This window comes from Callorhinchus milii, unplaced genomic scaffold (assembly GCF_018977255.1).
Source record: "Callorhinchus milii isolate IMCB2004 unplaced genomic scaffold, IMCB_Cmil_1.0 Scaffold4, whole genome shotgun sequence".
Taxonomy (NCBI): domain Eukaryota; kingdom Metazoa; phylum Chordata; class Chondrichthyes; order Chimaeriformes; family Callorhinchidae; genus Callorhinchus; species Callorhinchus milii.
In genome coordinates, this window is record NW_024704745.1 from 56,917,340 (window position 1) to 56,933,396 (window position 16,057).

At 41.3% G+C, this 16,057-nt stretch overlaps 1 protein-coding gene across 1 annotated transcript in view; it reads right to left on the minus strand.

Annotated features, from left to right (window-relative positions):
* tmem135 (transmembrane protein 135) overlaps nucleotides 1-16,057 on the minus strand; it is a 257,534-nt gene that overhangs the window by 238,367 nt on the left and 3,110 nt on the right. Inside the window, exons 2-3 of the mRNA XM_007902332.2 lie at nucleotides 11,487-11,614; nucleotides 7,930-8,022 (exon numbers count right to left, since the gene is read on the minus strand). Of these exons, the coding sequence (XP_007900523.2) occupies nucleotides 7,930-8,022; nucleotides 11,487-11,614 (221 nt within the window). The remainder of the gene's footprint in view (nucleotides 1-7,929; nucleotides 8,023-11,486; nucleotides 11,615-16,057) is intronic.

The window sequence follows — 16,057 nt, forward strand, 5'->3', positions numbered from 1 at the left end:
GCTTAACATAGTATAAGCATAAAGTATGTCAACAATTTACCCTGATCAACTATTTAGCTCTTCAAAACAAGTTACAAGTAGCAGGTCTAAATACCATTCATGGTTCAAAAGTTCTTAAAATACTAATTTTTGAATCTACAAAAATAATCTAATTACATTTTTAAATTGCAAGCATCAAAATTGGAAACTTCTTCCTCTGTGATAAAATTTGTAAAGCAATGCAGGGCACAGAGATCATGGAGGTATTGTGACACTTTGTGGACACAAATGGACACAATACCACTCTTTTATACAAACTGAACAATTCTCCTATTCATTGATGTCATCAGACAAAGTGCCAGCAAAGACATGGGAAAATGAAGAAGAGTTACCCCGGGCTGTTGTTGTGCATCTCAACTATTCTCTTGGGGGGAGGGGGGAAGTAATCAAGTCTCCTTGAGCCTGAGTAATAGAGTATGCACAACTGCTGATAACTGGCACATGAAGTTTAATATAGATAAATGCAAGGCGCTCCATAACGTATGTACCCCCTGGATGGGATAGAACCTTTTAAGGGGGTTCCGATATGCGTTAGTGATAAGGTGTTATCTCAAATGCGAGGATTTTATTATTAGTAGCAGTTGACTCATCAGTCACCATGTCAAAACAGTGTAAATATTAAAGTGAAGGAAATGTTGCTAAATCAGTTCAGTTCTCCAGATATCATACTTGCGCTCTGGTCAGACCAGACCTAAAGTGCTGCAGACAGTTCTCGTCTCTGTGATACAAGGAGATGCCCAGGCCCGAGAGGCAGCACAGAGGAAAGTAACAAGGATGATCCACAGTGTTCAAGGAATGAGCAACACTTAGACAACCTGGGGCTCTCAGTTTTGAAAGGCATCATTCTTTACAGAATTTACAAAAATATCGGATTTTAAGTGGGACCAAAAAAAACCAGAACACTAATTTAAGATGCACCAAGGCAGTAATTCCAGATAAGAGACATTCAGCGTTCTTGAGAATTGAATAATGACAGGTACTTGAGTCAGCAGAGACAGTTCTGCAACGTACATACTGTATAGTCTTGTTCTATGTACTTTGGCAAAAAGAGTGTTGATTCAAGTGTCTCAGGCTGTTAAATATTCAGCAACTGTGATCAGTTTACTCTAGCAGGAATAAACATGATGTACTGTGCAAACTTCAACAATTTCAGTGATGCTGCAACACTTTTAAAATCATACAAGAGTTTTAAACTTGAGATTTTAGATCAGTGTTTAATTGGGTATTTGAGAGACTTTCAAAAAAACACTATGAAGTCATTAATAAATACAAACCTGTAAATAATAATTAATATAATAATTGGATTTTCTCAAACCTACCCTGTACAATGCAAATGAAACATGAAACTTAATAGAAGATGGTGAAAATCGTGATTGACTTCAGAATTATAAATGGAATAATAATCCTTAGCATTTGATATAACTTGTTTCACGTTGGGAAGAAGCCTCACGGCGCTTTAGCGGACTTACCGTAACTTGTAGTAACTGTGTATTTTGTAGGCGAAAGTGGCAGCCAATTTACACCCAAATGATCTTACAATAGTTGCATTATTAGAAGCATTTTCCCTGGCCAGAGGAAAACTACTAGAGAGTGATTTAATTGTTCTTATCACTAAGTGTTTACTTAACCACCATGGACTTTGGGACAATTCAGTACTGTACTTTCTTTCTAAATTAGATCATTGGCATCCACTCACTATACTTCTGTGTGTTCACTTATGCTCTGTTCAATAAATCTTATTTAGCCAAGAGTACGGTAATTATGCATGGCGCCTAACACAACTGCTGACATCAGTAAAAAGGGAGCATAATGAAAGAACAATAGCCATATTATTAAGTTTCTAAAATTATTCATGTAACTTGACATGTACAGTGTACATAACTTCCACTGAACTTCAGGAATGATCTAACCCACCATATATTTTCACTAACTACTAGGAAACACTGTGGTCAATTACCTAAAATCTAAAGAGATTTAAGATTTATTTTTTCCTCACAAGTAATGTATAAAATCTGACGGCTGTAATATTCAACTTTAATGATCACTCTTCTGAGGTGAGGCTCTACAATGGCCTTATTCTGGTCTACAGTTAAATGTAAAGGAAACAATGTATATTTTTCTATCTTATACTCATTCATGTCTCTGGCTTTTTCATTGAGTTTTCACCACATTTCCAAAACAAGTTTATTTAATATTGTCAATGAGCTTCTAGTAGGCCAACAATTGAATTCCTGTACAGTTAAGCAATTAGGTCTTAAAATAGCATGAACTATTATTTCTTATGGTGAATAAATTACCTTTTTTCCAATAGATTTCAATCGTGGTTTCAATTCCAAATCACAGATCTCAATCTCAAATCCTATCTAGCTGCCGGCCCATCTCAAATCTCCCCTTCCTATCCACTCCCTCCATGAACCCTCCAATCGGGTTTCCGTGCTGCCCACCGTACCGAAACTGCTCTGGTCAAGGTCACATCCATCTATTCTTTCTTACAGAAAGGCATCCAACTGTTTCTTGAACCCATTCATGCTATTTATTACATAAACTCACAACCCAAGTGGGTTTGCGTATAATTGAGAATTGAACAATCACAGAGTCAGCAGAGACAATTCTGCAATCTACACACTGTGTAGTCTTGTCCTATGTACTTGGGCAGAAAAGAAATGTTGGCAGTTCCTTTGCAAAGAAATGTCAGTGGCACTTCCTGCACTTACAAAGTGGCATTAGCGGTGACCTGTTTTAAACTATTGCTGCAGTTGGAAGGTGTAATTTTAACATTCAGGCAAAGAAATTATACGCAAACCCACTCAGGATATATGCCACCTCGGGTTCCCAGATACATTGCTGGGCGAGTGCTGCACTGTCAAGGTGCTGTCCTTTGGAAAACGTGATTGTCAAGGTATGCCTTTTCATATCCAGGGCGTCACTTGCCCTATCCCCTTACTCCACCAGCTCGTTCCCCTCTTTCAAACACTTCACCCTCTGCCATCAATCCCACCTCTCTCTGAAAATTCTCTTACTCTACCACCCCCCAAAATCCTCTCCCACCTTCATCTCTGACATCTCCATCTTCTTTGCATCCCTTTGCCTCTGCTCCGACCGCCTCATCATCCTAGGCGACTTCAACCTCCACTTCACCCCCTCCTGCTCCATCTCCTCAGACTTCTCCTCTCTCCTCTCTCAACCTCTCCCTCCACATCCACTCTGCTACCCACACCCACCCGCTTGACCTGGTGATCACCCGAGGCCTCAGCATCTCGGATGTCACCATCACTGACAAGGCCCTCTCTGACCACCATTTCATCTCCCTCAACTCCCATATCCCTCTCCCCACTGCCTCCAAACCTACTACCATCTTCTACTGCCCGTGGAAGAAGATCGCCCCGCAATCCGTCTCTGCTAACCTGGAGTCCTCTGATCTGCTCCCCCTCTGGCCCACCTCTCGCAACAACCCACTCCTGCACTCACTTTTCTCCACAGCACCCTCTCCACCACACTCAACGTCCTTGCCCCCTCACCTCCCGAACTGCCTCCTATTCCCGATCCTCACCCTGGTTCACCAGCTACCTCCATTTGCTTAAGGGCCAGGTGCAGTCTGTCGAACCACTTGGCTCAAATCCAGCCTAACGGTCCAACGCCATATGGCTGGACCTCATCAAGAACTACCACTCCGCTCTCGCCTCAGCCAAATCATCCATCTATTCCAGGTTAATCCTGGAGGTGAAAGGCAATCCCAGGCTCCTGTTCTCCACCACTAACCGGCTCCTCCGCCCTCCCCGACACACCTCGCAGATACTTTCCTCTGATTCTCACTGCGAGAAAATGCTGGACTTCCTCTAAGCCAATATCGAGGGAATCCACTCAGCTGCCACTCCCAACTTCCAAGCCCTCCCTAACCTCACCCCACACAATTACCCATCCTACAATTACACATCTCTCCTTCCACACCTTTGAACCTGTCACCCTCTCCTCAACATGGTAACCTCCATGAAGTCCGCCACCTGCTCCCTCGACCCCATCCCTACCCCTCCCCTTAAATCCCAGCTCCACCTCCTTGCCCCACTACTCGCCGACATCATTAACCTCTGCACTGTCAAGGCACTGTCCTTGAATGGTTTAGGTCGTACCTTTCTCACCGTCTTCACTTTGTCTCGACGAATGGCTTCTCCTCCACCCCCCGCACTGTCTCATGTGGTGTCCCTCAGGGCTCTGTCCTCGGTCCCCTCCTCTTCACCCTCTATATGCTCCCCCTTGGTGACATCATCCGCAGACATGGAGTTAACTTCCACATGTATGCGGATGACACCCAACTCTACCTTTCCTCCTCTACTCTCAACTCCACGACCACCGATGTCCTGACAGCCTGCCTGTCCGACATCGAGTCCTGGACGAGAGACAACTTTCTTCAGCTCAACGTGTGAAAAACCGAGGCCCTCCTGATTGGCTCACGTCAGCGCCTCCGCACCTCAGGCGCTGACACCATCAGCATCCAAGGCTGCACTCTCCACCTCTCAAAGCCGGTCAGGAACCTCGGCGTTTTGTTCGACCCTGAGCTGTCCTTTCTCCCTCACATCCGCACCACAACTGGCACCGCCTTCCATCACCTCCGGAACATCGCCAGACTACGCCATTACCTCACCCCTCACGCTGCTGAAACCCTGGTTCACGCCTTTGTCACCTCAAGGCTGGACTATGGGAACTCTCTCCTCGCCGGCCTTCCCGGCACCTCCCTCCACAAGCTGCAGGTCATTCAGAACTCTGCAGCTCGTGTACTGTCCCGCACCAGGACCACATCACTCCCACCCTCGCTCGCCTCCACTGGCTCCCCATCCCCAGAGGATTGATTTCAAGATCCTCAACCTCACCTACAAGGCCATTCACGGCCTTGCTCCCTCCTACCTCTCCAACCTACTATCCCCCTACCTACCTGCCCGTACCCTCCGTTCCTCTGGCTCCGGTCTGCTCCACGTCCCCCGCCCCAACCGCCCTACCATCGGTGGTCGGACCTTCAGCCTCTCAGCCCCCAGGCTCTGGAACTCCATCCCCCAGTGCCTTCGCCGCTTCCTCCCTTTCCTCCTTCAAGGCCGGTCTCAAAACCTTTCTCTTTGACCGTGCCTTCAGCTCCCCTCTCGACTCTCTTCCCCTCCTCGCTCCCTCCCTTCCCTCCCCTCACCCTGACCATTTCCCCCCTGCTCGGGTCATGACCCAACTGTGCAGCGCCTTGGAACGTCCTCCTGACGTGAAAGGCGCTTTATAAATGGAATCTTGTTGTTGTTGTTGTTGTTGTTGTTGCTTGTCATCTGGCACTGTTCCTTCCCCCCTCAAAACAACCACTATCATCCCCACCCTGAAGAAACCTTCCCTCGACCCATCACAGCTATCTTGCTACCGGCCCATCTCAAATCTCCTTTCCTATCCACTCCCTCCATGAACCCTCCAATCGGGTTTCCGTGCTGCCCACCGTATGGAAACTGCTCTGGTCAAGGTCACAAACTATACCCTGACCATGTGTGACCATGTGTGACCAGGGCTCCCTCTGCCTCCTCGACCCCTCCGCCGCCTTTGACAACGTGGACCACTCAATCCTCCTCCACCGCCTCTCCTCCCACCTCAACCTTCAAGGTTCTGTCCTTGACTGGTTCAGATCCTACCTTTCACACTGCCTCCACTTCGTTGCGGCAAATGGTTTCTCCTCCAGCCCCCGCACTGTCTCGTGAGGTGTTCTTCAGAGCTCTGTCCTCGGTCCCTCCTCTTCACCCTCTACCTGTTCCCCCTTGGTGACGTCATCCGCAGACATGAGGTAAATTTCCACATGTATGCAGATAACACCCAACTCTATCTCTCTGCCTCCACTCTGAACTCCAGGACTACTGGGGTTCTACACCACCCCTCCCCCCGTCTGACAACAAGTCCTGGACGAGGGCCAACTTTCTCCAATTCAACGTCAGCAAGACCAAGGCTTTCCTGATTGGCTCGTGCCAGCACCTCCGCATCTCAGGCGCTGGCAGCATCAGCCTCCACTGCTGCACATTCAACCACCCTATGCCAGTCAGGAACCTGGGTATCTTGTTTGACCCTGAACTGTTCTTTCTGCCCCACATCCGCGCCATGACTGGCACTGCCTACCACCACCTCCGCAACATTGCCAGACTCCGCCACTGCCTCACCCCTCAGGCTGCAGAAACCCTCACTCACGCACTTGTCACCTCAAGGCTCGATTACGGGAACTCCCTCCTCATCGGCCTTCCCAACTCTTCCCTTCACAAGCTGCAGATCATCCAAAACTCTGCAGCTCTTGTATTCTCACACACCAGACTCCGTGACCTCATCACTCCCACCCTCGCCCGACTCCACTGGTTCCCCATCCCCCAGAGGATCGAGTTCAAGATCCTTGTCCTCACCTTTAAGGCCATCCATGGCCTTGCCCCCTCTTACCTCTCTAACCTGCTGACTCCCTACCAACCTGCCCGCTCCCTCTGCTCTGCCTGCTCCATGTCTCCCGCCTGACCCACCCTACCATCGGTGGCCGAGCTTTCAGCCTCTCTGCCCCCACACTCTGGAACTCCATCCCATGGTCCCTTCGCCTCGCTTCCTCCCTTGCCTCCTTCAAGGCTGGTCTCAAAACCTTTCTCTTTGACTGTGCCTTTGGTCTCCCTCCCACTTCTCTGCCTTCCCTCACCCCTACACCACCCCTCCCCCATGCTTGGGCCCCGACATCTGACTGATCAGCGCTTTGGGACGTCCTCCCGACGTGAAATGCGCTCTATAAATGTAATTTTGTTATTGTTGTTGTTCAGGTGGATGCTATAGGTCCAATGGCACCATTTGCAAATTTGAGGAAGTTTCTCCCAGTTTCCTAGACTACAACAACAACTTGTATTTATATAGCGCCCTTCACTCAGGGCAGCGTCCCACAGCACTTCACCCAACAATCACCCAGATAAAATTGGTCATTCACTTTATGAATTTACTGGATACTGCTGTGGGCAAATTGGCTGTGTTTGCCTATAAAATACAAAGTCACTAACTCTCCAGAATTAATTGTTTTATTTTATTGTTAACAAAAATCTGTGGGATTCAAGACTGCAATTTTCTTTATTATTTGTGGAGTCCTGTAGCTCAGTGTTTAGAGCACTCGCCTTGCAAGTGACACACCTGGGTTCTATTCCAGGCAGGGCGAAACCTTGGACAAGTTTCCTTACTCCACACGCCTAATAATAATCTGTCCAAAAATAATAAATTGGTCATTTTCAATCCACGACTGTTTGCGGGACACTGCTGTACGCAATTGACTGCTGCGTTTCACCTACAAATGTACGGTCAATTCACTTTACAGCATATTCTGTGAAACGCTTTGAGACGTCTAGAAGACGTGAAAAAGCGCTATATCAAATGCAAGGATTATTATTATTATTACTATTACAAAAGTACTATCAGTATTTCAAAGACCAGTGCCTTCTCCCTTTGAACTAGCCATTATTCTTAAAAGTCAAATTTGCCTTTTATAAAAAAAATTCAATGTTGCTTGTGCACTTTTGCTGAGGCAGATTATCGGTCGTGTTTGTGCAGTCAATAGATTTCAAAATAACCCATTGTGAAAGCAGATTGTCAACACTACAGCAAAGTCACTTTATCAAACGCAAGCAATATTATTATAAACACAGAAACTGAGCAAGAAAATCTTTCCAGCGCAATCGTGCCTTGGCAAGACACTCAAAATAAGGTTCTATACTTCAAATTACAATTAGATTAATATTTATTCTACACAATAGGCTGCAATCATCAAGAAGATATCACAAGTGTAAGACTTGATCATTTCTATACCAAATGTTGTCATTACAATTATACAGTGACTACAATTAATAATTAGTGTCCAAAATAATATACTACCTGCTTTTTCTCTCAATCAGAATAGCCAAATAGGAAGCTGGTAAAGCAGCACCAAAGCCTGGAGACCACATGTAGAATTTTCCAAGAAGCTTCCTGCATTTGGACAAAACAGAAACCAAAATTCATTAACCACAGTCAGTTTCTAAATTAAATACTATATTAGAAAAAAACACTTTTATGTTTGCAAAAGCTTTATTGGTTGACTTTATTCACTGTATAGCAGCATGTTACCCCCCAAAGGGTCTATCCCTTTCTCCCTCTTTTTCAGATCCTTTTTGAGCTGCTGTGTATTTCCCTCTTTAGTATTTTTTAAAAGATTTACAGCAATTGTATTTTTTTTCTTTTCATAAAAACATCAAATCCCACTTCCCCGATGGCCTAAAAGGTAAAATGCCTTGTAGCACTAAGCCACCAAAATCAAAAGATCAAAGGATAGAATTCTGGTCAGTGCTGGGTTAGCTGCTGTCAGGCAGGGCAGAGGTTTATGGTCTCACTGTCCCTGGACTAAAAAAAGTCAAGGATTTCTTTCATGCTTGCTTCCAGCAACTTCAAATGACACGTTTGCATGTAGATATAATATAATAACCCTTGCATTTGATGTAGCGCCTTATCATATCATTGAGACATCTCAAAGCGCTTCACAGAATATTGTGTAAAGTGAATTGACTGTATATATTTTGTGGACGAAACACAGCAGCCAATTGTGCACAGCAGTGTCCCACAAACAGTGGTGGATTGAAGGACCAAATTATTACTTCTTTTATTTTAAGAGATTATTACCCCTGGAAAGCAAACCACCAATTGACCAACAACCGGGTTCCTACTTGCTGCTAAGTAATCAGAGGTTTGTGGAGTACTTAAATGCAACTAAAGTACCAGCAGTTAATGATCCTTAAGAAGAATAGCTGAAATTGCAATTTTTATTTAAGCTGGGCCATTTGAAATGTTATATAATCTTACATTTTAAATTCCAAATATATCAAAATAACAATCTTAGGAGAATAATTTGCTTCAGTTTCTGAGACATAATAGAATTTGTTGGTATATTTTCAGTTGCTATTAGTCAGTTACTGGAGTGTGTGATTTGAATCTTACAAAACTGATTGTGAACAAACATAATGCTTTTACTCAATATTCAATATAAAGGAATCAAAATCATATCTTTTTTTCCCCACAAAGATTTTTGGAAGTATTTAGAATTCATGAAAAACTGTGTTCGTACACTTCTCCACTGCCCTACTCCACCATTTTCCCCAACAATGTCCATAATCAGAACTCCTCAAGCCATTATTAAGAGAAAGCACCTCTCATGTTCATTTACAGTGGAAAATAATAAAGACGAAGGGATCTATTCAATTATATGTGGGATCCATATGTATCCCTCCACCTAAGGCAAATTGACAGATTGACAGTACTCAATGAAATAAACTCATCCTTACATGGAAACAAGTATAATTCCATTTAACTCCAGAGATATTAACAATGCAATGTTTAAATAACTTCTGATTACATTCCTGATCTTGGAGATTTGCATCTCTGCAACTCAATACAATATAAGCAGACTTATTTATTTTAGCTCAAACCCAAATAACGGTTCAATTTATATACAAGGGAATTTCAATTAATGGAGAAATACAACTCCAAAATTTTACAAAAATATTTTCCAACAAGTTTCCTCACAAAGCTCCCTTGATGCCTCAATGTGTTTATCTAGTTAAACTATAAAGGCCCCAAGCTTGATCTATGGTGTGTGCTGAGTTAGCTGATCTCAGCCAGGGGCATTACAATTAGCCTCCATGCCCAAGGGAAGGGAGGAATCCTGATCTTGATCATCAAGCAACTCCTGGTGAAAATGCACACGTGTGGATGTCTGGCGAGGACAAGATCAGACTCAGCTGCAAAACCGCCTCATAGTTCAATAGCTTGCTAACAATGATTGTCAACTAACAAATAGGCATTTGGTTGAGGTGTCAGTGCCTGCAGAGTCACACGACTACTCATACTTTAGCGAAAAATGCATACACCGTGTCAGAAATTCTCCTACAAAATATACATTCAATTTTCTTTCCATTATATTCTGTGAAGCTCTTTGAGAAGTCTCAAAGATGTGATAAGGCGCTATATCAAATGCATGGATTATTATTATTATTACTATTAGAAAATGCCAGTTATACATTTACTGGTATTTTCTGGCACTGCATATGCATTTCTACCACTGTGTAAAAAAATAATAATAATCCTTGCATTTGATGTAGCGCTTTTCACATCAGGAGGACGTCCTAAAGCGCTTCACAGAACACACTGTAAAGTGAATTGACTGTATATTTGTGGGCGAACGCGGCAGCCAATTGCGCACAGCAATGTCCTACAAACAGTTGTAGATTGAAAATGACCAATTTATTATTGTTTTTGGTTTTAGAGGGATTATTATTAGGCGTGTGGAGTAAGGAAACTTGCCCAAGGTTTCGCCCTGACCTGCCTGGAATTGAACTCAGGTCTCTCACTTGCAAAGTGAGTGCTCTAACCATTGAGCTACAGGACTCCACTATAATAATAGTGCAGGCCCACTGCAATTTTTAACCCGCAGATTGTTTTTGTTTTAAAATGGTTTAGAGCACGAGCTTGGGTCACATTCCTGCTACCCAGAAAAACTGGGGCTTTACTGCAATCCTTACATTGGTATAGGCCGCATCGGGAGGAAACTGCAAAGCACTTCACAGGATTCTGCTGTAAAATGGAGTGACTGTGTGGTTTGTGAATTTATGCATTGCATTAATGGAGAAATTCAACTCCAATTTTCAACAAAATATTTTCCAACAAGTAAATGCAATCCTCAAATACCAGAATACCACTACCACAATATTGTATTCCACAATTTCCTTTGTTGGCATATTATTGATGTATACTACAAAATACCCTAGCATTACATAGTATGAGCACAAACACACCAAATTAATCATTTCCAGTTTATATAAAGCCAAAACCAAAGTCTTGAGACAGGCTTTGAAGAGGGCAACGGAAGGGGTGAGGCAAAGGGATTCCGGGATGGAGATCCAGAGAGTGGGGGCAGAAATGATGAAGGGCCGACCACCACAAGGCAGGGCACATGGAACAGGCAGTTACCCGCAGGTTGGTAAGGCTTTTGCAGGTCACAGAGATCGAGTGGGGTAAGACCATGGAAAGATTTACAGATGAGGATGAGGATCTTGAATTCCATCTTCTAGGGATGGGATGCCACGTAAGGATTGACATGAAGGATCAGTGTCAAGTGCTGTATCTGAAGTGAATTTTTTTGGTTGGTATTCAATGGAAGTGAAAATATCAAATACTAGGTAATGTGTGGCATTTCAGCTAAGAGAATTTTGACAGAAACAAGGCCATTTAGTGACATTGGTTTATCGTGATAACAATTTTTCTGCCCATCAAATGATAGTTTCAAAGGTAATGTTTGCATGTCATTGAAACACAAGAAAACAGTATAACACAAAAATATTGCTTTTGTTGATATTTGATGACAGATACTGTAAAAATAAGATTACCTTATCTTATTATCTTACCTGAGGATACAGAAAAACATAATATAGAAGCCACCATTTGCAGTAAGGAATGAGGTTGACTGGAGGATCTCGGGAAGCAGCTTGTGTATATAATAGTCAAGTTTTCGCCTTCGGAGAATTGCTGCAATCTAAAACAAAAATATATCATTTTAAAAAAAAGTTGCAATGATCAAGAACTTGCATTATCATTAAGTCTCCATAAGGCTTATTTTGATGATAATTAAACCAGTATATCGAGGACAGCTCTATATTTGTTTGATAACATAGGACAAAGCATATAACAAGATTATACTATAATTCTATCTAATTACAATACTAGTCTTGTGAATTAAATACAAGAGTAACTACTTTTGTTCAATGATAATGAGTCAATCTACTTGTAATGCTACAAATCTCTGTTTGATTAAGTGTAAGTATGCTTTTTGCCAGAGAGCAATATAAAATGATTAGGTCATAATAATAATCCTTGCAGTTGATATGGCCCCTTATCTCGTCATCGAGATGCCTCAAAGAGCATCATATAGTATATTTTAAAGTGCGCATTTTATGGACGAAATCCGGCAGCCATTTGTGCACAGCAGTGTCCCACAAACAGTCCTGGATCGAACGACCACACCAATTAAAACATATAGATGGTTAAGTATTTGAACTCTTAGTCTCATGGATAGAGAATGTTATAAATATAAACCAAGTTTTTCTGCCATGCAACAAATATGATAAAATATCTGCTATTCTTTAAAAGATGACATTAAACACAATGAGCTATACTAATAGAATCTCTTTGCCATCTTTCCTTTGGAGTCTATTTGAGATATGACTGAATGCAGGTACATAATTTACTAACCATGGCATTTATCTTTCTGTAATAGAAACAATAAAAAAGTGATAAAAAAATCTACTTTTCTAAACATTTTCTTCGCTGATTTTAAAGCGATCACAAACATAACATCGGATTTAAAACATCAAACTTTGTGAAAAACTACAAATATGAATTGCTTTAATGATTGTGTCAAAGGACGTGGGGCTTCTCTCTTCTCTTGAAATTTGAGGCAAGTAAGAAACATTGAAAAGATGTTTTTTTCCTGATATCATCTAAGATACCAGAAAAAAACATTTTTCGAATGATATCATTTTGAAACAAACATTTTTTAACATAAATTTTTCATGTCAATAGTACTGCATTAACAATTGCAATATAGTACATTCATGAAGATTATAAAACCTCTGCTTTAACACACATAGGTTCAGTTTTGAAATCGGTTTCTCTTTACTTGTGACTGATCAGATTACCCACCAGGATATCTTTATTAACTTCAAAAGCAATGAAGGGATTAAAATACATCGACTGTCTATTAACCTTCTATCTTCTGAACTTGAGGCTCGAACAAACAGAACTGAACCCAAAATGGTACATACAGGCTAGGCTTATTACAGGGAAATATGAAAGGAAAATGCTTTCCTTTCGACATAAAAGGCACAATAAAAATATAAATTTGTATTGTAGCTACCTTTATATGTTTTTTTTGAGGTTGAAGAGCCTTAGTTCATCTTGTCATGCCACATATCTCATCCCACTATAATTAGGCTCAGCCTCGTTCTCCTTTGCACTCAAATGGGTGCCCCCAGAGTCACAGTGACTAGATTTGTACCAGTTTCACCCTGACCAGGAGCGTAAGTACAACTTAAACATAACTTCTGGGAATTTGACATTAACTAATTTGTCAAAATAGCCTTTTTCACTTTGATTATTGTTGCCTTATTCTATTTGGAAAATGTGAGCAATAAGTGAACTGACACCTCAAGGTGTTTTTCAGCTTCTTCCCTAAGTTCTATTCCATCCATTGAGTACATGTGCTTCCTATTCTCACTTCCAATATGCAGTACCTTGCATTGAACTTCATTTGGCAAATGATCCAAACTAGGTGCATAATGCTTTGAGCTAACTCTACAAAACTGCTTCCTCATTCCACAGTTCCCCTTGAGATGATGTGGTCATCAAATTTAACAACTATCTTTTAATAAGTATCCAAATAATTTCTGTTTTGAAAGTACATAAGTGGTACCTGCACAAATTCCTAACAGTGCATTCAATACTTTCCCACCTATAGCGACTCAGGTCTCTTACAGCTACCTCTGCATCCTTCCCTTTAGACCTTTATTAACCTACACCCCTAATGCCTACTGACTTTAGTTCATAAAGGAGTCTATTGTGTGATAAGATCGTATTTTTATTTTAGATGTCACGTTATTGCACAATATCTTATAGCTGTTTAACTATCGAATGTGGGATATCAACTCCGAGGAAATTAATGAATTTGCTCCCCTCCAAAGCTAAGCAGGTCATCATTTTTCAGGGCAGGTAAAATAGGTCTATATTTCCTAGGTATGGTCCTGCTAACTTTCATGGAATAATATTTGCTGCAGTCCTCTCTGATGAAACCTTTGTTGTGTTCATTCACTCTTTCAAATGAATGACAATGCTTCACAAATCTTCCGCTGTGTATCCTGCTATGGTTCATCTGTTACAGAGATTTATGGATTTGTAGCCCTTAGAACCAATTGCTCCACTTATGTCAAAATGTTGTTGCTTTATGACTGCTGGTTATTAAACTTTTTCAGTCCTTTTTTTTAAAAAACTTACTTCATTATATTCTTGCGCTCGACTCAGTGGTCTCCAGCTCCCTTCAACCTTTGTAAATATCCACATACATGTTTGTGAAAGATGTCCGACTATCGAGTAGTTCCTCCCCAAGCCATGCCATGACATATAACTTTGCCCATCATATTATGTTACATATCAAGGTTTGGTTATGTTTATATTCAGATATGAACTGCTCCCAACATGAAGGCTTTATTTATTTAAGTATAATTTGTATTCCCCAAGTCGCACTGAATGCAAATCCATATTGCTTAGCAGTTCAAGTACAATACTCTGCTCCCTGAAAAGTGCCTGAGGTCATTCACAAGAAAGTCCCTGACAAATTAACAAACTCAGAGCTCTTCCCAATTAGGAATTCACAGTTAAATTATTCCCAGTTAAAACGCTCTGAGATGCTATCCTTCGTGGAGAGTGCTATATAAGTAAGTACAAGTCGTCGTTGTTGTAAGTTGGGATGGTTGGAAATCCTCCGACATTATTACTTTCATTGCCTCCTCACTTATCCTTGAAATATTGGCATAATTTGCCAAGTTGTTCTTATTGGTAGGAAGCCCTAAATATTGTCCTGGCCCTTTTTAATTAACACACTAAATAATAAGAGCTGTAACATTAGAAACACTCTTCAAAATAAATCAAATTAAATGTATCAAATACATACACTGTTTACAACATATTCCTACAGATATTTTGTAGACTATGGTACAATTTTGGATACAATGTACCTCTCAGTAAACAATCACTGCAAGTAATTTACAAAGCAATGCATTCTGCAATCTTGATTATATTAGAAGCAAAAATATCAACATTGTTTCTTAAACATCTTCTAAATCCCGGGAAAGCTCAAGGTGATAAAGTACAGTGCCTAATACGGGAGCTGCACAATGGTTTGCTCTTCCCACTTGGGAATTCACAGTTAAATTATTCCCAGTTAAAACGTTCTGAGATGCTATCCTTCGTGGAGAGTGCTATATAAGTACAAGTCGTTGTTGTTGTAAGTTGGGATGGTTGGAAATCCTCCAACATTATCCTCCAACAATTTGCTACACAATTGTCAATTGCTCAACAGAAAAGGGCACTCCTCAAATTTATAATTTTCAGTGAATTCAGGACCAGTTGATTTTATTCAGTCAATAGCAAATATTGTGAAGCCCCTAATCATTCTGCAATGTGGCAACAACTTTAAAAATTGTTTATCCCTGCCTATTACTCTTTGGCAGGAACTGGTTCATGCTGGCTCACAGTTCCATAGGCACCATGAGCACCCAGTAGCTCATTAAAGTGACTATCTTCATGCATGAGCCTTGACATGCAATTCAACTCAAGAGAGCATCATTGCTGAGCCTGATCCTATCGTTCATATGCATATACTTTTCAGCAGTGGTCAATGAATAATAATCATCAGAAAAGAGAACTCTGCACAATTTCTCTTTTTCCAGAAACTTGTTTGCCAATTGTAGTACTCTTACCTGTGTAAGATCAGTTAACTCTACACAGAGCAACCAAACCAGTAACTTATTCAATATTACATCACAGGGTGCATTTAATGACTAAACTATCAGGGCAAATGGATTACAAATTCCATGCATATATTCAGCACAAACTCTGGTTTATTACTGAAAGATCCCAAGGATAGTGTGGTGTAGCCCTTCATGACCAAACAATAGGCAGCCATCTGTAGGGAAATTCTGCATTTAAAGATTACTGTATTCATTTAGACTGATATCAGGTATTTACATTATATTCATACTTAATTCCCAATTTATAGAATACTATGAAAAGTTACATCTTTTTGTTCATGACCAGCCACCGGCAAACTTTGAAAACACAGTAAAACATAAATTTTATCAGTCGGGATCAGAATATTCAGTACGTTTTGCACGAAGTACGAGTTAAAGGCAAACTTGTGCAAAAC